General features: G+C 33.5%; 1 protein-coding gene across 3 annotated transcripts in view; it reads right to left on the bottom strand.

Annotated features, from left to right (window-relative positions):
* Positions 1 to 222: 222 nt before the first annotated feature.
* Positions 223 to 25,376, bottom strand: part of LOC126889846 (sialin) — an 84,852-nt gene continuing 59,698 nt past the window's right edge. For all 3 annotated transcript variants that reach the window (XM_050658531.1, XM_050658530.1, XM_050658532.1), the window contains 4 exons: positions 15,405 to 15,746; positions 13,597 to 13,800; positions 11,453 to 11,980; positions 223 to 2,755 (listed from right to left, as the gene is read on the bottom strand). In XM_050658531.1, coding sequence (XP_050514488.1) covers positions 2,552 to 2,755; positions 11,453 to 11,980; positions 13,597 to 13,800; positions 15,405 to 15,746 — 1,278 coding nt within the window. In that variant the 3' untranslated portion in view covers positions 223 to 2,551. The remainder of the gene's footprint in view (positions 2,756 to 11,452; positions 11,981 to 13,596; positions 13,801 to 15,404; positions 15,747 to 25,376) is intronic.

Genomic DNA, 25,376 nt, shown 5'->3' with positions numbered 1-25,376 from the left:
ATTTACGCCTGCAGTTCTTGTGATATGAATGCTTTCATGCCTTCTATTAGTTTCTTATAATAATTTGTATCTATTTTTAAATCAGATATAACCAAACTTTTCTTTTTACTTGTTTTCTCAGCTCTTCCATTCTGTCCTGTAATTGTTTCACGTCGTTTTTTAATTTTTTGTTTTCTTCCTTTATCTCTTTAGTTACTTATTACTTCATTGAAAATATAAACATTTTAAATTAAAAACTTTATTAGGACTATACTTACATAATTAACTTAAATATAGATATTAAATAGACTATACTAAAACTCTCTTAACACGTCTTAAAATAATTCTCTATTTGTCTAACAATTAATTCTTATTCTATAATACTATTTGTAGGTATGTAAAAACTAAGTTCAGACTCGTTATATACTTATAGTAAAAATATATTTTGGACAAAACTGTATCTTAGTCTTGGTTTTCCTATTTAATTCATACGTAATTCAATGTAATGTGACCATTATTTTTGTACATTAATTATTTATTGTATCATCATAAAACTCAATATGGTAACAAAAACTTTTTTCACCTGAAAATATTCAAAGGTATTTAAAAACTGAAATGGCTTAAAAAATATCATTCGATTGGTTTCCCAATTTAACCGAGCAAAAATAATTGACTTTTTAATCCATTAACGCAAAATATTTTTTTTCTCCAAATTTAAAAATGGTACTTATACATAATTATCAGTAAGATTGTCCTAGATATAAAAATCTTAATCAACTTGTTTTATATGTTCTGAATGCGTTTCTAAATGCTTCTAAGACATAGTTTATGAAATAAAGTCGCCAACCTCAGGACAATGCTTCCCTTCAGATCAGATAGATCCACAAAACGTTGAGAGAGTTACTCAGTTTAAATATCTAGGATGCTGTAATACAGACCAGCTAGACCCAATAAGTAAAGAGATCAAATGCAGAAATGAAGCAGCCATATTTGGTCAGGTTGACAGATGATGATGATGATGATGATAATGATAATGATGATAATGATAGGAAGACCCAGACTTTTGAATATGTGTGTATATTACTTAACTCTATATTGACATCAAAAGCATCAGTCGATATTGCAGACCTAATTTAAAAATCATCGAGAACCACTTTACATTGCGACACTATATCAGATCAATACTAAATTTTGATCAGTAAACGACCATCTATGGCTATGTCTTATTAATATTTAATTAGATTATTTCATTCATAGGAGATTCTGACCAATAGAAAGCTACAGAAATAAAAATCACAGCGATAATTTTTGATAATATCCCGTCGTCAAACATTACGTCAGATGCTCTTCGTTACTAGGCAAAAATGAACATTCATTGACATTAATGACAATTAATGTTTTACAACTTATCACAGAGAACACCAAGAAACAGGTTTAGCAAATGTTCAGGTGAAGATATCAATAAAACATTAGTTAAAATGATTTAAAAAGAGAGTTTTAGTCATGAAATAATGAGCGAATTACCATCGATCTCTAAAATTATTATCGAATTTTTGCCCTCGTGACACTTTCGACATAATTTCACTCCCCTTCGGGTCGTGAAATTAAAACTGTCAAAGCGTCACTCAGGATAAAAATCGATAATTTTAGAGCTCTCGTGCAATTACTGCTTAAAATTTTTCATTATAAAACTCTGAGATTTCTATATCTACTGCGATTGTTTTCACTTTAGATATGTTTATTTTGTTTATGTACGAGGTACTAAAAGGTACAAAAGCGGAGATAAACAAAAAATTAATTTTCTTTAAAATAAACACCAATATAATCACTCCAAGACACAAGAGACAACCAAACATGCGAACTACGAAGAAGAATAAACTTAGCGTGGGCAGCCTATAAAAAACTCAAAGACATCTTTAAAAGCGACAAATGTCTATAACAATTTCTTTAAAACGTGAAACATTTGATCAATGTGTGTTGCTTGTGATGACCTATGGTGCCGAAACATTTACATTGACATCTACAACTTTTAAAACGCTGCAAATAGCTCAAAGGAAAATGGAAAGGTCAATACTGAGTAAGTTGCTTCGTGTCCGAGTTAGAAATGAAGAGTTAAGACGAAGAACAGGAGTTACCGATGTAATTTCCCGAATTGGCACACTGAAATGGAACTGGGCCGGATACGTCGCCCGAATCAGTGATGAAATGTAGACGAAGAGATTACTTGAGTGGAGGCCGAGATTAGACAAAAGAAAGTAGAGGAAGAGCCCCTACTCGTTGGACTGACGATCTCAAGAAAATGTCAAGAAATTGGATGCAAAGTGCTCAAAATAGAGCACAATGGACAAAAATGAGGGAGGCCTTTGTCCAGCAGTGGACACAAAGGGTTGGGTGATGATGCTGATAATCACTCCACAAAGTATTATTGTCTTAGATGGCCCCAATGTAAAGTGGCTTTAAAAACATATTCAGAAATAGTAATGTAGGCAAAAGCTGCATAATTTGTCATATCATGTTTTACTAGTGTACTAAAGTAATTTTTCTTGAAAATAGCCTATGATTCTGGACATTATTAAGGTGAGCTTTTTTCGGTTGCACTTAACTTTTTCTTTAATTCTTCTTTCTTTGGTTTCAGCGGTTGAGTTTCGTTGGCTTCATCTTCAACTTTGTTCCAGGATTGTTCTTCTCCAGAACCAAATATCATATATACTAAAATTTCTACAATATATAGTCCCACTGTAGTCCAAAATATTATTCTCCACGATTTTATAGATTCCTAAAAATAAATAAAGAATTATTTTGTTAGGATTGGAATGTATTTAAATGAGGAGGTATATTGTATAGTTTCATAATGGGAATTAAACATAATAGTATAATTGAAGATATTATTTCAACATAACGGTAATCTATGGTAACAGTTTCTATGGTGCTGATAGAAAAGGCATTCGGGCATCAAATATCCAAAAATCTTTTCAGGCCATAATAATGAAAAGACCTTCTCCAAACGAAATAAAAACTTATACTGAAATGATGGCATCTCCTGAGGTAAAATGTTCCGGAAGTAAAATGAGCCTCCATTCGGATCTCCGGGTGAGGACTATCTCAGGGGGAACACCATTGCAGGTTAGAAAAATCAGGATAGGGTCTTGGAATCTTGGTAGTCTTACAGGTAAGAGTCTGGAGTTAGTGGATGCGCTCAAACGAAGAAGAGTTCAAATTGCTTGTATTCAAGAAACTAGGTGGAAAGGACAAAGGGCGAAAGAACTAGGTGATGGATATAAATTTTGGTATGTAGGGAGTAGTAACACTAGAAATGGAGTTGGTATAATTGCTGATAGTGAAATGAAAGATAACGTAGTAGAAGTTGTAAGAACGAGTGATAGAATGATGTCAGTGAAATTTGTAATTGATAAAGAGGTATTGAATGTTGTGTGTGTGTATGCTCCTCAAACAGGTCTGGGTGAGAATGAAAGAAGAGCTTTCTATGATCAATTAGGTGACGTACTGAGTGATATTCCAGCGGAGGAGAAAGTTATAATAGGAGGTGATTTCAACGCACATGTGGGCCAAGCCAAGACAGGATATGAAACAATACATGGGGGATTAGGCTTTGGAACTAGAAATGAAGCTGGAGATGACATGCTAGAATTAGCAACAGCATTGGATATGGAGATTGTTAACACATTCTTTAAAAAGAGAGAAACTCAACTTATTACCTACAAAAGTGGACAACATCAATCCCAAATAGACTACTTCATGATAAGGAAAGAAGACATACGTGAATGCAAGGACTGCAAGGTAATAGTTAGTGAGACAGTAAGCCAACAACATAAGCTGCTTGTTCTGGACATCGAAGTAAAAAGCGAAACTAAACAAAAATATCGGAGAGGACCACAAAAAATCAAGTGGTGGATGCTAAAAGATGAGAAGGAAGGTCTATTCAGGGAAAGAATAGTAGAAAAAATATGTTGCAACATGAAAGGAAGCCCTAACACAATTTGGAGAAAAATGGCCAATATTATTAGAGAGACGGCTATTGAAATACTTGGGAAAACGTCAGGAAAGAAGTTTGAGGATAAAGAGACTTGGTGGTGGTCAAATGAAGTACAAGGAAAAATAAAAGAGAAGAGAAAATTATATAAAAAGTGGCAAGAAACCAGATCGGACATAGATCTTCAAAACTATATGGTCGCCAAAAAGGAAGCGAAAGTAGCAGTAGCAAAAGCTAAAGCAGAAGCGTATTCAAACCTATACGATCAACTTGATACCAGGGAAGGCGAAACGAAGATATATAAAATAGCCAAACAGAGAGCAAAGAAAGCAAAAGATTTTAATCAGATTAGATGTATCCGAGATGAAAATAATAAAATACTAGTTCACGAAAAGGATGTCCAAAAGAGGTGGAGAAAGTACTTTGACAGCTTATTAAATGAAGAATTTGACAGACAGCCTGTAGAGTCAACGGAGACAGTGGCAGCAATGGTCACCAAAATAACCAACGAGGAAGTGGCTCAAGCGCTTCAAAAAATAAAGAAAGGAAAAGCGGTAGGACCAGATGATATTCCTGGGGAAGTATGGAGAGCATTGGGAGAGACAGGAACATGGTGGCTAGCAGGTCTATTTAATAGAATTATGGTAGTTGGACAAATGCCAGACGAATGGAGAAGCAGTATACTGGTACCTGTTTACAAAAACAAGGGAGATATACAACAATGTACAAACTACAGGGCTATAAAACTGCTTAGCCACACCATGAAAATATGGGAAAGAGTAATTGATAGACGGATACGTGAAGAGACCGAAATATCCGAGAATCAATTTGGCTTTATGCAGGGTAGATCAACAACAGATGCAATTTTCATTATAAGGCAGTTGATGGAAAAATACAGGAGTAAAGAAACAAACGCTCATATGGTATTCATTGATCTTGAGAAAGCATATGATAGAGTTCCTCGAGAGATTCTGTGGTGGGCACTCAATAAGAAAGGAGTCCCTGGTGAATATGTAAAGATTGTGAGGGATATGTATGAGGGAGTAACGACTAGTGTTAGGGCAGCTGTGGGAGAGACTGATAAATTTCATGTGAAAGTAGGATTGCATCAAGGTTCTGTGCTTAGTCCGTATTTATTCTCATTAGTTTTGGACCAGATAACAGCGAAAATACAGGGTAACATTCCATGGTGCTTAATGTATGCTGATGATGTCGTGTTAGTAGGAAATAGTGAAAGAGACTTAGAACAAAAACTGGAACAGTGGAGACAAGCTCTGGAGGAAAAAGGTTTAAAACTTAGTAGGACAAAAACAGAGTATTTGGAATGTTCATTTAAAGATGGAGCTACTACAAATAAAGTGGTATCTTTGGATGGTGAAATGATTGTAAAAAGCAATAGTTTTAAGTACCTAGGATCGGTATTACAGAGTAATGGAGAAATAGATGGAGATGCATGCAGTAGAATTAGGGCTGGATGGATGAAGTGGAAAGAAGCGAGTGGTGTGTTGTGTGACAGAAAAATTCCAATGAAGCTGAAGGGAAAATTCTATAAAACAGCCATAAGACCAGCTATGATGTACGGAACTGAATGTTGGGCAGTGAAAAAGAAAGAGGAACAGCGAATGCATGTGGCAGAAATGAGAATGCTTAGATGGATGAGTGGAGTGACAAAGAAGGATAAAATTAGAAATGAGTATATTAGGGGAAGTCTAGGTGTGGCACCAATTGATGCCAAAATGAGAGAGCATAGGTTAAGATGGTTTGGTCATGTTCAACGTCGATACGTTAACCATCCAATACGAAGAATAGCTGAAGTGCAGATTCCTGGAAGGAGTAGGACAGGAAGACCAAAGAAGACCTGGGGGGAGACGATAAGGCAGGACATGTTGGTAAAGGGGATTAACATTGATATGGCCCAAGATAGAATTGTGTGGAGAAATGCAATTAGGGAAGCCGACCCCGCATAGGGATAAGGCAAAGAGAATGATGATGATTTCAACATAACGGTAAGCCACAAAATAAGAAAGCTGAGATACCTATTAAGGTTTACAGTTCTAAAGAAATCTAAATACTACTAATTTAACTTTAAAAACCATAACTCTTGTTACCATAAAAACCATACAGGAAAACGTGCATTTTTATTAAATACAATTATTTGCATTTAAGGTTTAGACTGCAAAAATAATATTGTTCATCTGCTTAACAACAAAAGGATTCTTTTAATTTGTGCTTTCCTAATAATATCTTTGTTCGCAGACAGTCCATGACTGCTTTCTGACTGATTCGAATGCGCAGTTCCGCTTTCAAGCGCTTAAAAACAGAATTGCGCATGCGAATGAGTCAGAAACCAGTCATCGACTGTCTCTGCGAACAGAGCTATTGTCTACCCAAACTTTTAGCGAATAAATATCTGATGTACGGTTTCTCTCGCACTGCCGGCACTGCTCAATTTGAGAAAAGTCTCGGTCTGATGGCATAACAGAATGACCACTAAACGGTAATAGCCCGATCAGGGAACACAAAATTTTACGAAAACCTCCAAAAAAAATAAAGGAAGGATGAAAATTTGGGAATAGGTAGTTGGAATTGTCTATTATTATTAGAGTTCGGATTTAAAAGCATAAAGAAACGCAAAAAAGCGCTTAAAAAGCATAACAATTTTACGAAAAAAAGCATTTTATTATACAAAAAAGCATGGAAATAAGCATATAAATTTTGACAAACCATTTTTTTTAAAGAGAATATATATAATTATCTCTAGGCTTAGCTTAAGAACTAGTAAAGACCTATTATAAATTTAATAATAAAATAGAATAAACAAAAAAAAATAGATAATTGAAACAAAAATGCTTTAACCTAATTTTTATCGACACGCTTTAGATGAAGGAAAATATATCATTTTTGTTTAAAGCATGAAATAACTAATTACTCATTTAAATGTTCCATCCTAAAGTTTCGGCACCTATCACTCAAAACATTTTTGTATATCTAAAAGCTTCTTTCAACGTCCACAATGGTTATCGGTATATACTTATACTTTGCCACAACTGCCGGATTCATATTTATATCTTCAACGTTTTCTCAATTTAAAACTGAAAATATTTTCTTCATTTTTTGAAATCCTTCGTTTTTTGTTAATACATCTTTGAATTTTGTTAATACTATCTCACCAATTTTTCCAGGGATACCTTCCATTTTGTTTTCAAAACTGTTTATTTTTTGGATCGACTCAACTAATGACGTTTGCTGTTTCTCCAAATATTTTATTGTTTCACTCGCAGAACAAAAGTTGCTATTTTATCGATTTGCTAGCAGTCCCTTCAAGTTCCAATATGACGTTTTTAAATTTTTTTTAAATATTCGGCGTAGTATAAAGCTGCATCTAACCATTTAACCCACCGAGTTAACACTGGTTCCGGTGGTAATGGAATATTAGGGAATCTGTCTCTAAAAAGTTACACCCTTAAAGGAGCTTTATTGAAATTTTTTTCCATTTTTTATCAACTCATTAAAAAGTGGACATTGCAGCCGTATAGTCTCAGCAACGCGATTCAGGCCGTATGCTAGACACGTACAGTGAATTAGATTTGGATAAAATACTTTAAGATTTGATGCCGTTTTGATCATATATGGTGCAGCGTTGAAAAGCATTAATATATAATAAGATAAAAATTTGTTAAAGCGTTATTTACGAATCTTGGAACTGTATTGTTATTTACTGCTTCTAGTTCTTTTGAGCACACTAAATAGCTCTTCGTCAAGATTTGTTCGTGAAGTACGCCTATGAGGTAATTAGCGACGTATCTTCCACAAATATACGTAGCCTTGTCCACAGCAAACCAGATGTAATGGTGTCACACTAGTGTTTTTACTTTTTTGCTGGTTTTATTTTAAATGCAAATAACATATTTTTTCGCAGAGTATTTTCATCCGGCACATGTCTTCGATAGTAGGTACTTTTCCAAAAATGATTTAAAACTTTCATTTTGCAATTTACTTAAAGGGAGATCAGAATCCAAAATTGCACTACATAGATCTAAATTAAATTTCTGCTGTTCGTAAATGCAAAAAATGATAATAGTATATAAAAAAGCACCAAATAAGCACAAGAATTCAAAAAAGGCATAATAATTTTAAAAAAAGCAAAAAAGCATAAAAAAGGGCTGTCAAAATGACTTATTTTTGCATATTTCGTTCGTATTTAAAAAGAAAATAGTCCTGCTTGTATTATTTACCATAAGCATTATGCTTAGAAATCCGGACTCTAATTATTATATAAGAAAAAGTTTACAATTCTACATCCCCTCCATTTTACAAAAATTATGAAATACGGGGTGAAAAATATTTTCTCGGGAGTGAAAAAATATACTTTCAAAATAGGCCCGGAATTGGATGAAATGACTGATTCTAAGAACTTTTGTTGTATAGAGTTTTTTCACTAAGTCAATACTTTTCAAGTTATTTGCGAGTGAATATGTCAATTTTTAACAAAAAAAAAACAGGTTTTTCGCAGATAACTCAAAAAGTAAGTATTCTAGCGAAAAAATATTCTGAGTAAACATATAGCTTATAAAAAATCGAAAAAAATGGTGTACGCGTGAGGTCTGCAGACGCTGTAGAAGCAGAGTTGTAGCTAATGAAAAGTAGGTTCTTCTTCGTCAAATTCCAAATCGAATATTTCAATGTGAAATAACCAAAAAACAGAGCACTTTTCGGGGAACATTCATTACAACTTTTTTAAAGTGTTTAAAAAAAGGGTTTATTTTTGTTTTTTAAAAAAACTGTTAACATTAAAAATAGGTGAATTACGCTCAAAATTTTGTTGGTCCCTTTTATTTTTTGGTACAAAAATCGCGAAAATCACCCCCTACTTAGCTTCCCAAATAAAATTAATCGTTACCGCTTCACAAGTTACTTTACTTCAACGTACAAAGTTCTCATTAAAAAAAATTGGGTTTAAAATAAATAATTTTTTTAAATCTTGAAAAAAAAATGGAATTGTTCATGGAATTAACTTAAAAATTATTAGTAATACCACAAATCTTAAAGAGTAATAAAATGTACGTTTTGCTTTTCTGAATATTTTTGCTTTTTTGTTTTCTTCTTAGACAAAAATTTTGCTATGGCTGTTCAAAATTTGCCTATACTATTAATTAGTTACTCGTTCAACCCATTTTAACTACAGCTTTTTCAAAGATAAGCACTTTGAACCGATGAAACTTACAGATCATATAAATAATACATAAGCAAAGTAACTTGTGAAGTGGTAATGATAAAATTTATTTATAATGCTAATTAAGGGGTGATTTTCGCGATTTTTTTACCAAAAAATAAAATTTACCAACAATATTTTGAGCGTAACTCGCTTACTTTTAATGTTACAAGTTTTTTTTAAAAACAAAAATAAACCTTTTTTTTTAAACACTTTAAAAAAGTTGAAATGAATTTTCCCCGAAAAGTGCTCCGTTTTTGGGTTATTTCACATTGAAATATTCGATTTGGAATTTGATGAAGAAGAACCTACTTTTCATTAGGCACAACTCTGCTTCTATTGAATCTACAGACCTCCAGTATACACCATTTTTTTTCAGTTTTTTATATGCTATATTTTTGCTAACAATATTTTTTTCACTGAAATACTTACTTTTTTAGTTATCTCCGAAAAACCGTCCAAAAACATGTTTTTTTCTGTTAAAAATGAACATATTCACTTGCAAATAACTCGAAATATATCGACTTAGGGAAAAAACTCTATAGAACAAAAGTTGCTTAGAATTAGTCATTTTATCCAATTCGGGGCTTGTTTTGAATGTATATTTTTCATCTTCGAGAGGGGGTATTATATGGAGGAGATGTAGAATTGTAAACTTTTTCTTATATCATAATAGACAATTTCAACTACCTATTCCCAAATTTTCATCCTTCCTTTATTTTTTTTTGGGGTCAGATTGTTCTTTGATCGGGCTATAAGTGATATGTTATTTGTTAACACGATACAGCAATAACTCCGCCATCTTCTGCAATAATCACCAAATAATTTTTTGTGGCTTAACATAGGTTTCTCTATATCTATTCATAATGGAATTATTCTGTATACCTAATTGTATTCAGAAATCCCGGGTATAATGCATTCAAAAGATGTTTGGTTTTACCTACTTTACTTATAGAACTTGCAGTGGCGGCTCGTCAGAGGAGGCAAGGGAGGCTCAGCCTCCCCATAAATTTTTTACACACTCTACACTGTTTTGTTTATCATGAATCGCGAAAACAACAAGTACAACTCTCACTATTATACAACGTGTAAATTCCATATTATCACTAATTATCCATACGTACGGAGCATTAGCATTAGAACGCATGATCGCGTCTCAGTTTTATTACATATTATTGTAGGCAGGACCCTGGGTTATCCCGAGATGCATGAACGGAGCACGGAGCCGAGAAGCCCAACAGTCTCCGTTGCTAATGCTCCGTGCAGCGCAGCAGGCGTTTAAGGAGACCCGGTCTCCTAACAGTGGCATCTACGGTGCCATCATACGGTGCCATCACACGCTGCCCGGAGATATACCAAGGGAGGCAGAATAGCTTCTCGGCTCCGTTGCGTGCGTCTCGGGACAACGAATTTTAGGGTCCTGACTAAAAATAATGAAAAATCTAAAAGTGCGAATTTTGTTATGAAATTTGGTATGTGGGGCTATAATAATAATTGGAACAACTTGCTCAAATAACTTTTTCCGATATCTGTAACTCAAAGCAAAATATCGGTAATTTATGGTGTTTTTGAATTCGCAGTAGGCTGCGTTTAGAATTAAAAAAATTCAGTTGAGTATCTTAAAAAATTTGAAGCTTCATTATGTATGGACTGCAAAACTTCAAATCTGTATTTATTTTGATATGCGAGGTATCTATTTACAAATAGATGGAATTGTTAACAAATAAACGACACAAACTTTGGTGTTAAACTTTTACAATTAGACTAACTATTTTTAAAATGATATGATATCATGAAATTATGAATTAGGATGATATTATGAAATGTAAATAAAAAATGTTTAAAAAATGGGGCCTTAAATTACATTTTTTGGCGCATTTTTTTGCTAGTGCAAATTTGTCTAGATATTTTACAGTTAGGTATAGCCTCCCCTATTGTAAAAATCACGAGCCGCCACTGAGAACTTGGTAGGCATTGCAATTATAATATTTAGGCAGTCAGTATCGAATTGCAAGCCAGCAATTTGTAGTAAAAAAGTATCTTGTTAGTATTCGACCAGTCTTGTCGACGCATTTATTGTTTAGAGTTTTCTATGACGACACGTATTGTTCATTTTTAACAATATTATATCAAACAAGAGTTCTATTGTTCGATAGTTAGTTTTTGGTCAGCGAAATTTTATTTAAGTATACGAGAAGAAACAAAAATAGCAAAAAAGTATGTTGATATTTCAACAGGGTTAATTAAAAATATATGTATATAGAACTTACATCATGTTCAGTCAGTTTTCCTACAAATACGGGTACAATAATTCCAGGAATAGTTGCAACAGTATTAGTCAATGCCATCAAGGTTCCAGCAAAATTTGGTGCGATATCGATATGGTTGGACAAAAATCCACAGAACATTCCTCCAATAGACATAATCGCAATAGTCATAAGCACAACTGCTACCGCCCTCTGACAACTGATATAACTTAGCGCAATGAAGCAGATCATAGGAACAATACTGGCACATCCAGTCGCAGTTTTTCTGGCTATCGTTGTAGTTATGATCTTCCTAGCTCTCAGAGTGTCCAAAGTTTTGCTTAGGATCATGCTAAACAACCACATGCATAAGAAGGGAAGTGCAGTCAGAATGGCGTTTTCGGATATTTTGAAACGTAAGACATTTTTCATGTACATGGGAAGCTCGATGAGTACCATATACCAGCCCCAATTGGAGCAAGTGTGAGCCACCAGTATTGCCAAAAAGGCTGGTGATGTTAGGACTGATTTCCAAGGCATTTGGTATTTGGTCTAAAAAAATAAAAACGTATAATTAAAAATTAACATATTAAGTTACACATTAAAAGTAACAACTTTTGTCAAATTAAAAGAAATGAGATATTCTTCTTCTTAACGTGCCCTATGTCCCCTTGACGTTGGCGATTAACATGGCAAAACTGTCTCTGCCTTCAGCTATTCTAAATAGTTGCTCTGGACCTCGACTTTTGACTCTTCGGTTCGTTATCGAACGTATTCGCTTCCTATCTGTTTAGTGTACAGAAGCGAATGATCGATAAAGAAGCGAAGGGTCAAAAATCGAGGTCCTGCTTTGTTTATTCCTGTCCACTCTCTGATATTCTTTAACCAAGAGGCCTGTTTTCTACCAATTCCTCTACGTCCGTCGATTTTACCCATCATAATAAGTTGAAGAATATTATATCGTTCTCTCCTTACTACGTGTCCAAAATAGGCCATATTTCTACATTTGATGTTATCAAGCAGCTAGCGAGCAGCATTTGCTCACTTAAGGACTGCTACATTTGTCAGCATAGCCGTCTATGGTATTTTTAGTGTACGTCTGTGCAGCCATATGTCAAAAGCCTAAAAATTTTCGATTATAACGAAGTACAGTTGAGTCCCTGAATCTTTACCCGTGCGTCGTCATTTAAAGCATACGAAATAAGTCGATGATAAGTCGGAAATTGAAATTTACTAAACGCAACAGCAAGTCACTTACTGTCACTTGCTGTTGCGTTTATTTCAATTTCCGACTTATCATCGACTTATTTCGTATGCTATAAATGGTGACGCACGGTTAAAGATTCAGGGACTCACCTGTACATTAGGTGTCCCGTGTCCCATGAAATTCTTATTGAACTATAATCCTCTACAACGAGGCATATTTGGTTAAAACGAGTGAAAATGAAATCGAAGAACATATTTCTTTACCTTTTTTTCGCAGTGATGGCTATAAATAAATACCCCAGCTGCTGTGAAAATGAAATCGAAGAACATGTTTCTTTACCTGTTTTTTTCGCAATGACAGCTATAAATAAATACCCCAGCTGCCTGTATACCGAAATGCCTAAAATTTCTATGTTTATCGATGTAATAACCCGCCTGTCAACTTCTTTCTGTTTATCCACCGACTCTTTTTCAAAAGCGCCATTAAACAATATTTAGCATCTTATATTGCTTGGAATGGCTTCATTATAGTAAGTTAATGTCTTAGAAAACTAAATATTTATATGTATGCACATGCACAATGTTATTGTTGTCTGATATAATGAGGTCGGCTTATAACGAGATATTTAGTCTTCCATTTCAGTTTTATACTGTACTGTATTTTATTCAGTACTGTAAATTACCAGAGGAGAAAAATATGAGTTGCTGAGAGTTATTAAAGGATCCAAGGAAGAAGAAGCATAGGAAGGAGACGCATCTCCTGGCTGAGGAACCTTAGAGAATGGTTTAACTGTAGTTCATTACAACTGTTCAGAGCAGCAGCCAACAAAGTGACCATAGCGATTATGATATCCAACCTCCGATAGGAGATGGAACTTTAAGAAGAAGAAGTATTTTATAATGTAACCTATATACTGGAAAATATTGTAATAAAATATCTCATTAGAGAATAAAAACTTTACCTCTTGTTTTGATTCTGATCCATGATTCAGTGATGATTCTATGAATTTCCGTTCATCTTCCGAAATAAACCTTTGACTTTTTGGGGTATCAGCTATAAATACACCCCATAGAAGCAACCACAAGATACTAATCCCTCCTTCTATGTAAAAAACCGCTTCCCAGCCTATGTTTCCCGCAATTATTCCAGATATCAACATGAATACCTAAAAATAGATAAAATTATTACTAGCCATTACGAGACATTGTCATACTATATATTAAACAAACCAGTCAGCTACTTAACTCAAGAATACGTTCTCACAACTACGACAAAATACTCAGCACTCCTTACAAACAGGGAAACGAAAAGAAATAATATATTTTATCGCCAACCGTCACTAAACTCATTCATTATTGTACTCATTTGCCCTCATTTGCGGCAGTAACGTAATACTTTATTGTACTGAAAGAAAAATTTTACTTTACCTGCCGCGATTAATCAAATTAACCGAGATTGAATGTAAGTGGTCGATGGCAGTAATCGAATGGCGAGTATTTGAGTGGACTTACAATTTATTTACTTTAATTATTAAAAATATTGTACCTACGCAATTTGCGATATTTTTAATTAAATTTATGTCAAAAAGTGAAATTCTGTAGTATTTTGTAATTATATTGATATAAAATAAATTAAAACTTTACCGATTTAGTAATTATTCAATATTGATAACTATCGAATAAAAATCGAAAGCGGCCATCTTGCAAGTTAACTGTCATCACTGTCATGAAATTATTATGACGTCTAAAATTTAAAAAGTTCTTAAATTGTAAATTGCAAGTAAGTGTTAAAACCAATATCAAATTATGTTGGCAAATATTATTTTATATCAATAAAAAATATCTTAACCGATTGTCAAAAAATATACCAACAAACGAGAAGTAAACTCAACCTTCCCAGGGACATATCTGAGCTTCTTAGAGACAATACAAATATCAATATAAGGTGCGTTCGCGGGTACAGTTGACAAATTGTCGCCGACAATTTCTAACCTCACTTAATATAAATAATACCGATAATAGATAAATATACAAGGTATATTTACTTTTAATTAATATTAATAATTAATTATTAAATTATACTAGGTAAATATACCTTGTATATTTATCTATTAACGATATTATTTATATCATTTTAAAGTGCGCATGCGCTTTGCTGCTAATTTGTCGCCGACTAGTCGCCGACAGGCACCCGCGAACGCACTTAATGTCATTCAGTTTTTACCGGAAATAGGAATAACAGACATTTAATTGTGTCACAAATTTTTCAGGTATACTTTTTGTTAGTACCTACATAATAATATGTATATACTTAATCTATAATTACAATCTCTTTTTATTTTTAATATGTTTTTCCATTGTTGTCGTTTATAACCCCAGTGGTTCGGACGACATTATATTTAAAAAATATATGTTGGCGATAAAATTTTGTATGCACCACGTCAGTAAAGACTCCTTATCGAACTCGTCTGTTATTCGCCTCGCTCGCTATGCTCGCTCTTCTCGTAATATCAAACTCGTTCGATAAAGAGTCACTTACTGACTTGGTACATAAATAACTATTATTTTGACAAAACTAAAATATTAAATAGTGAACAAAACAGAAAAAAAGGAAAAGCTCCTGGAATCTAGAGAAATTTAAAAAATATAATGCAATAAATGATAAAAAGATATCAAAAATTTAAACAAAATGTATTTCAAAATCATTAAAACTTGTAAATTTGCCTTCATATCTCGCACGTATAAAATATATTATGAATTTAGTACTTACGACTGTACCCAAAGCTGTTCCAGCATAGACAATACTGCTCATGACACTTCTTTCATTCGGAGGAGCCCAGTGCGCCAACATCACGTGCATGGATGGAAAGGTCACTCCTCCTCCTATACCTTCACCAATTCGCATCGCAATCAAAGCACCAAAGTGTAGATTGGCCATGACAGGGGTAAGAAGTGTACACACTGCATTGATGGCAACGGAAAAGAACATCACCCATTTTGCACTGAAGAGTTCGGCTATTCTGCCGCCGGGTATTTGAGCTACTATATAGCCCCAGAAATAGGCGCTCAGTAAAAGACCTTGGACGGATGTGGACCAATCAAAAGGCCCTTGCTACAACAAACACAAAAAAGTATAAAAATGGTAAGTGTATTGCCAATATCTCATTCAATATTAACAATTTCAAGATCAGTTATGTTTTTTAAACCATTTTTGATTGAATATTTTCAGTCAACTTATAAGATTTCACCTAAGCCATTAGGTATACAAGATGCTTCTGAAATACTAAAAAGTACCATAGAATATTATTTTATTACAATACTAAAATTAGACCGGGGCATATCTGTGAAAAAACGTCTATAATTGGATGTGCGAGGTGGCATTCGGATTTTTGCATATAAAGTTAGGTGACAGCTTCAATAATAATAATTGACTTATGCTCCTTCTTAAATATGCCCGGAACAATAATAAAAAAATTAAAATATATAAAAATTTCGAAAAACATCGATTTTTTTCTACTTGCTTTGCTTATAACTTTAAAACGATTCATTATGAAAAAAAGTCGTGGGGAAATAAAATGAAGATAATTGAATTTTGTATCATATTCGTCCGGTTAAAAATGTCTTAAATTATTAAACTTATGTATAAATTATTAAATAATAAATATAAATATTAATATAATAACCTTTAAAAAATCATCGATTACGTCATCACACCCAGATGGATGACGTCACTAGTATGATATATATGCTAAAAAATTATAATTTAAATATAAAAATCGACCTGTTTCGGGATTTATCTCCAGAGTCTCCCATTCTCGAGAAAATGAATTTATTCCAACTCAAACGTCCTCACTGTATTTGTTTATAAGCCAAAAAATTGTTTATAACTTTACAACAGTGCTGAGGCCGCTTAAATAATCCGATTTTAATTCTGTAAAGTGTATTAGATAGGTACAGCGCCTCTTGATATGAAAAAAAATAGCAAACTTCTAAATGGTCTACTTTTGTTCAGAAAGTTTTTAAAAAATTTGAACTTTAAAAAAAAATTAGATTGCAAAATTATTATGCAAAATTTATTATGTCGATTTTAATGAAATTTGGTGGACGGATTAAGTATGTTGTAAGAATTTGCTAAGCGAATTACGAAGGTTCTAAGTGCAACCAAATATTGAATAAACACAGGCTTGTTTTGACCCCTTATTTTGTATTTATGACTATTTTGCAGAAAGGGTAATAATTTAAGACAATTTAAACCAGTTGTATATCATACAAAATTCAATTATCTTTATTTTATTTCCGTGCGACTTTGTTCCTAAATGAATCGTTTTAAAGTTATAAGCAATGAAAGTTGAAAAAATCGATATTTTTAGAAATTTCTAAATATTTAAATTTTTTTATTAATGTTACGGGCAAATTTGAGAAGGAGCATAAGTCAATTATAATTACTGAAGTTGTCACCTAATTTTATCTGCAAAAATCCGAATGCCACCTCTCACATCCACCTCAAAACAGATCCGCTCTGGTCTAAATACAATGTGCTCCATTTAAGAAAACTCAGCAAATACTCATTCCAAGTTTCGACCAAACCTGTGCACCAAAATTAAATATTTCTTTATATTAATAATCTTGGACAACAATACTGGAATCTATACTGGAACCAAGTGGCAAAGATGAGGATTGATCAAGACCAATATACGAGTGAATGAGAAATCCGGAAGGGTGTCCGCCAAGGCTGCATACTCTCTCCGATACTTTTTTATTTATATGTAGAAAATATATTCGCGGAAGCATTAGAAGGCAAGGAATTAGGCATTAACGTGGACGACATACCAATTAGCAACCTACGCTATGATCTAGCCAAATCGCGCAGATTTTGCTAGTCGTGGTTTGTCAGTTGTTACATGTTCACCACTCCTTTTCCTTTCCGTCCCTCGCACCCCATATAATTATTCTTATGGGAAAAATGGCCAACGGTATTATCTTACAGTCTCCCTGGTTGAGTAGGTCGAAAAATTCCTTAGTGCTCGCTTCATCGCAGACCTTATTTCTTTACTTCCTGCAAGGACGACAATATGTGACGCTATTCTTCTTAACTCACGGCGTTGTACGCTTTGTTAATTTGATTCAGATGGCATCCAACAATGTCCTGTGATCAAAATATGCCAGTGGCTTATTTGCAAAGCAATACATATAATCATCCTTACCTTATTCTTGTGTTATTTATTTTTATGTTCATCCTACACTTCTACTTTCACCTGTTCTTAAAAACGTTCGTTTTTAGAGGGGAGAATGTTTGGAAAAATTGTTTAATATTTAGTTAAATATTTTTCCAAACACTGGCGTTGTATGACTTTTTCTCTAAATGCATCTATTCTTCAATCAAAAATTTATAATAACTTGAATAAATCAGAGTTATTTTGTAACTATATACTATTGTAAATCTATGATTGTAAAAAAGAATAACATTTAAATAATAAAATTACTAAAAATGAATAACCATTTTCAATTTCGTTGCAAAACGAAAATACAGCCGAACCATATTCTAGTCCAATCAGAGAGTGCAGCAAGCACCTCTACCGGTTTCGAAACTTATTAGTCTCTCATCAGGAGGCACATATGCTGCTCTCCCTGATCCAACCAAAACAAACCCCAGCGTGCAGTCCCGATTGCAACGAACGAAATGGCATAGATGCCCTAGCGGCAACTGCTAGCAAAAAGGCTAAGTTTTCACTCTAATGGCATATAAAACAACATAATGCTATTCTACATCCCACCAGAATGAAAACAATGGGAACCTTCTCTGGTTACACCTCCGAGGTTTCTACAATTTGCAAGCCATACGGATGCTGAGACTAAGGAAGATGAGGGAATTCTACAATTTACAATTCACGTCCCATCTGCTCAGCTCGGTAAAGTTCCAACGAGAATGGTTCCCTTCATACTCCAATCAGAGTAAATGTACCTAAATCAAAAATGAATAACCATTTTCAATTTCGTTGTAAAACGAAAATACAGCCGAACCATATTCTAGTCCAATCAGAGAGTGCAGCAAGCACCTCTACCGGTTTCGAAACTTATTAGTCTCTCATCAGGAGGCACATATGCTGCTCTCCCTGATCCAACCAAAACAAACCCCAGCGTGCAGTCCCGGATTGCAACGAACGAAATGGCATAGATGCCCTAGCGGCAACTGCTAGCAAAAAGACTAAGTTTTCACTCTAATGGCATATAAAACAACTTAATGCTATTCCACATCCCACCAGAATGAAAACAATAAAGTCTATTTTTAATAAAATTACTTTATTCAGTTTTAAAACTAAACTGGAAGGTCCTGTACGGATAATGTATTTTCGTTAAAACAAATCATCGAAAAAAAAATTAGAACGGAATAGGCCAATACACCTAGTTTTTATAGATTTGCAAAAAGCATATGACAATATACCGATACCGAAACTGTGGAAAGTACTGCAAAACTCAAACATTGGGTGCGTTCGGACGACCACAGCGGCTGGACAGCTGAGCCAGCAGTAGCTGTCAGACGTCACCGCTGGAAGCCAGCCGCTGAGAGATTTGCTAAGCTTTCCCTATCACGGCTGGATACAACCACTCAGCCGATTTCTGCTGACCGCCAGCTGCTATGGTCGTCCGAACGCACCCATTAACTTTACTCTCATAAAAGCTGTCCATACAGTGACATGAAATCTGCAGTAAAATTAGGAAAAAAAATAACAGGTTTATTTGAAGTCAACAAAGGTCTACGACAAGGATGTTGCATATCACCGAGTCTGTTTAAGATTTGGAATATGGAAAAGAAAATGCAGTGGAATGGGCATCCAAATCGACGACAACACCTGCCTGTACACCCTTCAGTTTGCTGACGATCAGATAATATGTGCAAACCATAAAGAAGATTTGGAATATATGGAAGAATATATTTGGAAGAATACGAAAAATGGGGACTGTAGATGAATGTAGAAAAAACACAATATTTATGCCTAGGTGAGGATTCAACCGATATGATATTGGACAATAATCAGAAAATAACTAGCTGTGATAAATATAAGTATTTGGGAATTAATTTCAACAAGGAAGGTACTGACGATGCAGAAATTAAGAGCAGAATAAATAAAGCAAGAACGATAATTAAATCATTGAACGGAGTTTTGTGGAGTACCGAGATAGGGAAACAAAGAAAAATGAGAATATACAACACCATGATTAAGAGCACATTGGTATACGGATGCGAAACATGGAGAATAAAGGAACACCAAAAACGAAAAATAGAAGCTACTGAGATGGACGCCCTAAGAAGAGCAAGTAGAACATCGAGATTGGACCGGGTTAGAAATGAGGAAGTAAAACGAGGAATGAATTTACAGGAAACGGTTGTAGAATGCATTGAGAAGAAACAGTTAACGTAGTACGGACATGTTCAGAGAGTGGGGGAGGAAAGACTGCCAAAGAAAATTATGAAATGGATACCTACAGAAAACAGGAAAAGAGGAAGGCCAAGAACGACATGGATACAAGGAGTAAGACGATCAATGAGTGTACGAGGATTAGAAGATGAAAACTGTAATGATACAAGATATTGGCAACACGGTATCGGACAACGTCGGAGGCCGTTTTGAACCCGAATTTATATATTATATAGTTTTAAAAATATCATTTAAAATTTAAAAATAGAGAAAACAGTATAAAGCTTGCCGCTAGTCTACTGTGCCACTTTTTTTTTCGTATCTCTTTTACGTCAAATGAGTAATTAGACTTTTTCGTACTAATGCCGCGCCTCGTATATTTGTATATCATTTCCTTGTGAGAGATTTTTCTTTGATAAAATTAGCAAAACGACTGTTGCAAATATAATGTAGGTTACGTGACAATATCCATTGACACCATATTGATTTACGGTCATAAATTTTGGGGCAATGTCAATTGATGTCAATTAGATTATTTTCTATTTTTAACGTTTTGTGCAGTGATTTTGTAACGACAGATGGCTTTGATTATTACTTAAATAAGCGCAAGAAATACGATAAAACTGTGTTAAATGGTGACAATTCAATTATTGTGAATTTTAGCTACTTATTTTTATATATTGGATTACACCAGTAGATAAAAACAAGAAAGTCTTCTTCTTCTTATTCTTCTTCTTTTTGTGTAGAAATGTGTTTTTCAATGAGCCTCCAGTAGGTTGTCATTCCACCTTTTTCGTGGTCTTCCCACTGATCGTCTTCCTATTGAGGAACCGTCTCTCGCCGTCCTTACTACTCTATTTGCTGTTATTCGGCTTATGTGGTCGTTCCATTCTACTCTTCTGTTTTTCACACAGTTATTAATGTTGTCCACCTTGCATCTCCGTCGTATATCTGCACTTCTAGCTCTATCTCAAAGTGTCTTACCATCGATTTTTCGAAGTGTTTTCATCTCTGATGTTTCTAGCATTATTTTTGTCCTTTCTGTACCAGGTCGTGTTTCTGCCGCGTATATCATTATTGGTCTGATGACTGTTTTGTAAATTCTGCCTTTCACTTCTTTTCCGATATTTTTATTTCTCCATATTGTTTCATTCAGGCAACCTGCGGCTCTATTTGCTTTATTCACTTGATCTTTCACTTTTGTTTCGAGCTTTCCGTAGCTGCATAGTGTGATGCCTAGATATTTAAACTCCATGACTTGTTCTATTATTTGACTCTCCAGCTCAAATTTACACTTTATTAGATTTGCTGTTATAACTATGCATTTAGTCTTTTTTTGGGGAAATTAACATGTTAAATTTTCTAGCGGTTATATTAAATTGGTACAGCATACGTTGTAAATCATCTATTAGTACATTCTTTCACGGTTTTTGCTCTAAATTTAAAAAACCGCTTGGATTGACATGAAATTTGGCATACGCATAGCTTACATGTCAAAGAAAAAAGTGATATTGTGCCGATGTGAGCTTTTGCCCTGGGGGTGACTTTAATCCCCTCTTGGGGGTGAAAAAATATATGTCCAAAATAAGTCCGGAAATGAGTAAAGTGACTAATTTTAAGTAACTTTTGTTCTATAGAGCTTTTTCGCCAAGTCAACACTTTTCTAGTTATTTGCTAGTGAATATGTTCATTTTTCAACAAAATAACCACATTTTTAGAAGGTTTTTCGCCAATAACTCGAAAATTGAGTATTTTGTCGAAAAAAACGTTCTTAACAAAAATATAGGCTGTAAAAAAGTAAAAAGAATTATGTACGCGTTAGGTCACTGGACCTTGTAGAACCAGAGTTATGGCCAATGAAAAATATATTCATATTCCCCAAATTTCAAATAGAATATTTCGACGTGAAATATCCAAAAAACTAAGCACTTTTTGTGGAAACCCCATTATAACTTTTGTAAATGTTTAAAAAAGCTTTATTTCTGTTTTTATAGGAAGTTTCTAGCATTAAATTTATGCAAGTTACGCTCAAAATAAAGTTGGTCCCTTTTGTTTTGGAAAAAAAGATCGGGAAAACCACCTCCTAATTAGCAACTTAAATGAAATTAATCGTTACCGCTCCACAAATTATTTTACTTATGTTGTGTTTATATGATCTGTAAGTTTCATCGATTCAAAGTGCTTATTTAAAAAAAAAATTGGTTTTAAATTAAAATTTTTAAAAATTATAATTTTGAAAAATATGCTTTTTTTCAAAATAACTTAAAAATTGTTAGAGATACCAAAAATCTCGAAAAACAAAAAAAGTCAGCATTGCATTTCTGAATATCATGTATTTTTTGTTTTTCTGTTAGACAAAAATTGATTAAGATTTGGTGTTTCTAAATTTGCATAAATTCGCGATCAGTGACTCGTTCAACCCCTTTACAGCCGTTTCAGAAATAATGACTTTGAACCGATGAAACTTACAGATTACATAAACAATACATGCACGAGTCAAAAAACTTGTGAAGTCGTAACAATTAAGTTCATTTGAGATACTAATTAGGAGGTGATTTTCCCGATTTTTTTAGCAAAAAAAGGGACTAACTTTATTTTGAGCGTAACTTGTTTACTTTTGATACTAGAAATTTTTTTATAAGACAAAAATGAAGCCTTTTTTAAACACTTTAAATAAATTGTAATAAGTTTTCCCCGAAATGTGCTTCATTTTTGGTTATTTCACGTTAAAGTATTCCATTTTGAATTTGACGAATATGAACCTATTTTTCATTAGCTATAACTCTGCTTCTACTAGGTATAGAGATGTGATATATACACCATTTTTTTAACTTGTTTACAGGCTATATTTTTACTAAAAATTTTTTTTTTCGACAAAATACTTACTATTTAAGTTATTTGCGCAAAACCGTCTAAAAGCGTGGTTATTTTGTTGAAAAAATGAACATATTTACTGGCAAATAACTCGAAAAGTATTGACTTAGTGAAAAAACTCTATAGAACAAAAGTTACTTAAAATTAGTAAGTTTATCCATTTCCGGACTTACTTTGGACGAATATTTTTTCATCCACAAGAGGGGGTGAAAACCACCCCCAGGGCAAAAGCACATATCGGCACAATATCACTTTTTTTCTTTGACTTGTTAGCTATGTTTATGCCAAATTTCATGCCAATCCAAGCGGTTCTTTAAAATATAGAGGTTTTGCAATATTTTGCCGTTAAAGAACGGACTAATCTTCACTTTGAGAGATTAGTATCTATTGCGTCGGCTGCATAGCAGATTATTTTAAGTTGCTTTTCTTTCATTTGGTATTATTTTTTTGTTCTTACTTTTTTATTATTTCATCCATAATCAGGTTAAACAATAGAGGACTCAGGTAGTCTCCCTGTCTTATCCCATTGTGAGCTTCAATTGGGTCAGTAGTTCTTCATCTACTTTTACTTTTATTGTGTTGTTTTGGTAGATATTTTCGGTCGTTTTAATTATTCCTAGACAATAAATGGATAACGTCCTTTACTTTGACCCTGTTAAACGCCTTCTTAAGATCCACGAAACATATGTAAGTATGTTTGTTTTTGTATTCTAATGATTTCTCTTGAACCTACCCATTATAAATATAGCGTCGGTGAATGATCTTCCCGACCTAAAACCCTGTTGTTCTTCTGCTAATGTTATAATAATTTTATTCAGTAACAAGAAAGTAAAGTCTAAAAAAAGTGGGTGTTTCTTAACAGGTGGATATTCATGAGCAAGACCAATGACTCACTAAAAATTTGTATTGCTACCAATGTTAAAATATTGGTCATACTAGGGAGCGGATTTATATGCGATCAATTTTGATGAAATATGCGCATATATATGCAGTAAAAAATTACGAAATATGCGCAAGATATGCACAAAAATTCAAAAAATGCGCATTTCGAGAAACCACAAATTTTCTGTTCTATTCTATTCTAGGGGGTCCTTTTATAGGGGGCGGCAGTCTTATTTATTATCTTTCAAATAAAATCATTATTTTTTATATATGCAATTTATTCACATTTTTTACAAAAACTGATACCAATAGTTACTTATTTAAAATAAAATAACAATATCACCATATTATATATCTTCGATTATAATTCACTGCAATGTGTTTTTCAAATTTTTTACCAGGAAACATTTTCTTTGATCTGATAAAATATTTTTATAACTTGAAAAACTCCTTTCAACATCAACAGAAGTAATTGGGGCGTATTTAAAATAACTTGTTAAAGCCGAAAATTCTGCACCAAAATTAATTTAAAAATTTCCATTAAAAATTTCGCAGATGTCCTCCAAAGTTTTAAAGCCGTTTAAAGACGGGATCTGATCTAAAGCATGAATATTTCAATTTCCGTTAGAAAATCGTAAAACTATGGTTAAAGGTGTAAATTCTCTTAACAATAGGGGATTTAAAAGAATCACCAGAATTATAGGTTACCTACTAAATTGGGATACAAATTGTACTAAATATAATAAAAGTAAATAAAATTCGGATTTCCTGGTAAACCATCCTTCATCATTTCAACATCCTACAATCATTTTATAACGGCGTACTATAAGAACTATAAGTACATACTTTGTGTAAAGATCGGGTATTTTCTAAGAAAAAATGAAAAGGCAGTGAATGAGCCGTCTCTCTTCAGGTAGTTCTCGAATTAATAGAACAGCCTATGCGGAAATAGCTATTTGTATAACAAGGGAGGAAAGTGCTACTTTTCCTCCCGAGAATGAAGTTTACTGCCCGACGCGTAGCGAAGGGCAGTAATCATTCAAGGGAGGAAAAGGCACTTTAGTCCCATGTTATACATATGGTTTTTCCACCTTCCTCAAATTAATAACAAGTCATTTTTCATTTTTACTTAATTTATTTATGTAACTAACCAACAAAATTTATTAAAATTAAAACTAACAAGTAGGTACAATATAACTGTCAACTGTCAAATATAAGTCAAATTATTAATGTAAACATTGTTAAATCAAAATAACAATTTACTGTTTTTTACCATTCTGCAAAATACTGGGTGTTTTATAAATAAACGTTAAAATGTATAGATACTTACGTAATAGCAAATAGATATTGTACAGGGCGTCAATAAGTTATATTTCATGAATGACGTCACTTTTACTTTTCCTCCCTAGGGAGAAAAAGTAAAAGTGACGTCATGGTATTTCATTCATGAAATATAACTTATTGACGCCCTGTACAATATATATTTTCTATTACGTAAGTATCTATAGATTTTAACGTTAATTTAAAAACACTCTGTATTTTGCAGAATGGTAAAAAACAGTAAATTG

The sequence above is a fragment of the Diabrotica virgifera genome, chromosome 8 (genome assembly GCF_917563875.1).
Source record: "Diabrotica virgifera virgifera chromosome 8, PGI_DIABVI_V3a".
Classification (NCBI taxonomy): Eukaryota; Metazoa; Arthropoda; class Insecta; order Coleoptera; family Chrysomelidae; genus Diabrotica; species Diabrotica virgifera.
This window is presented reverse-complemented; position numbering and strand designations above follow the sequence as displayed.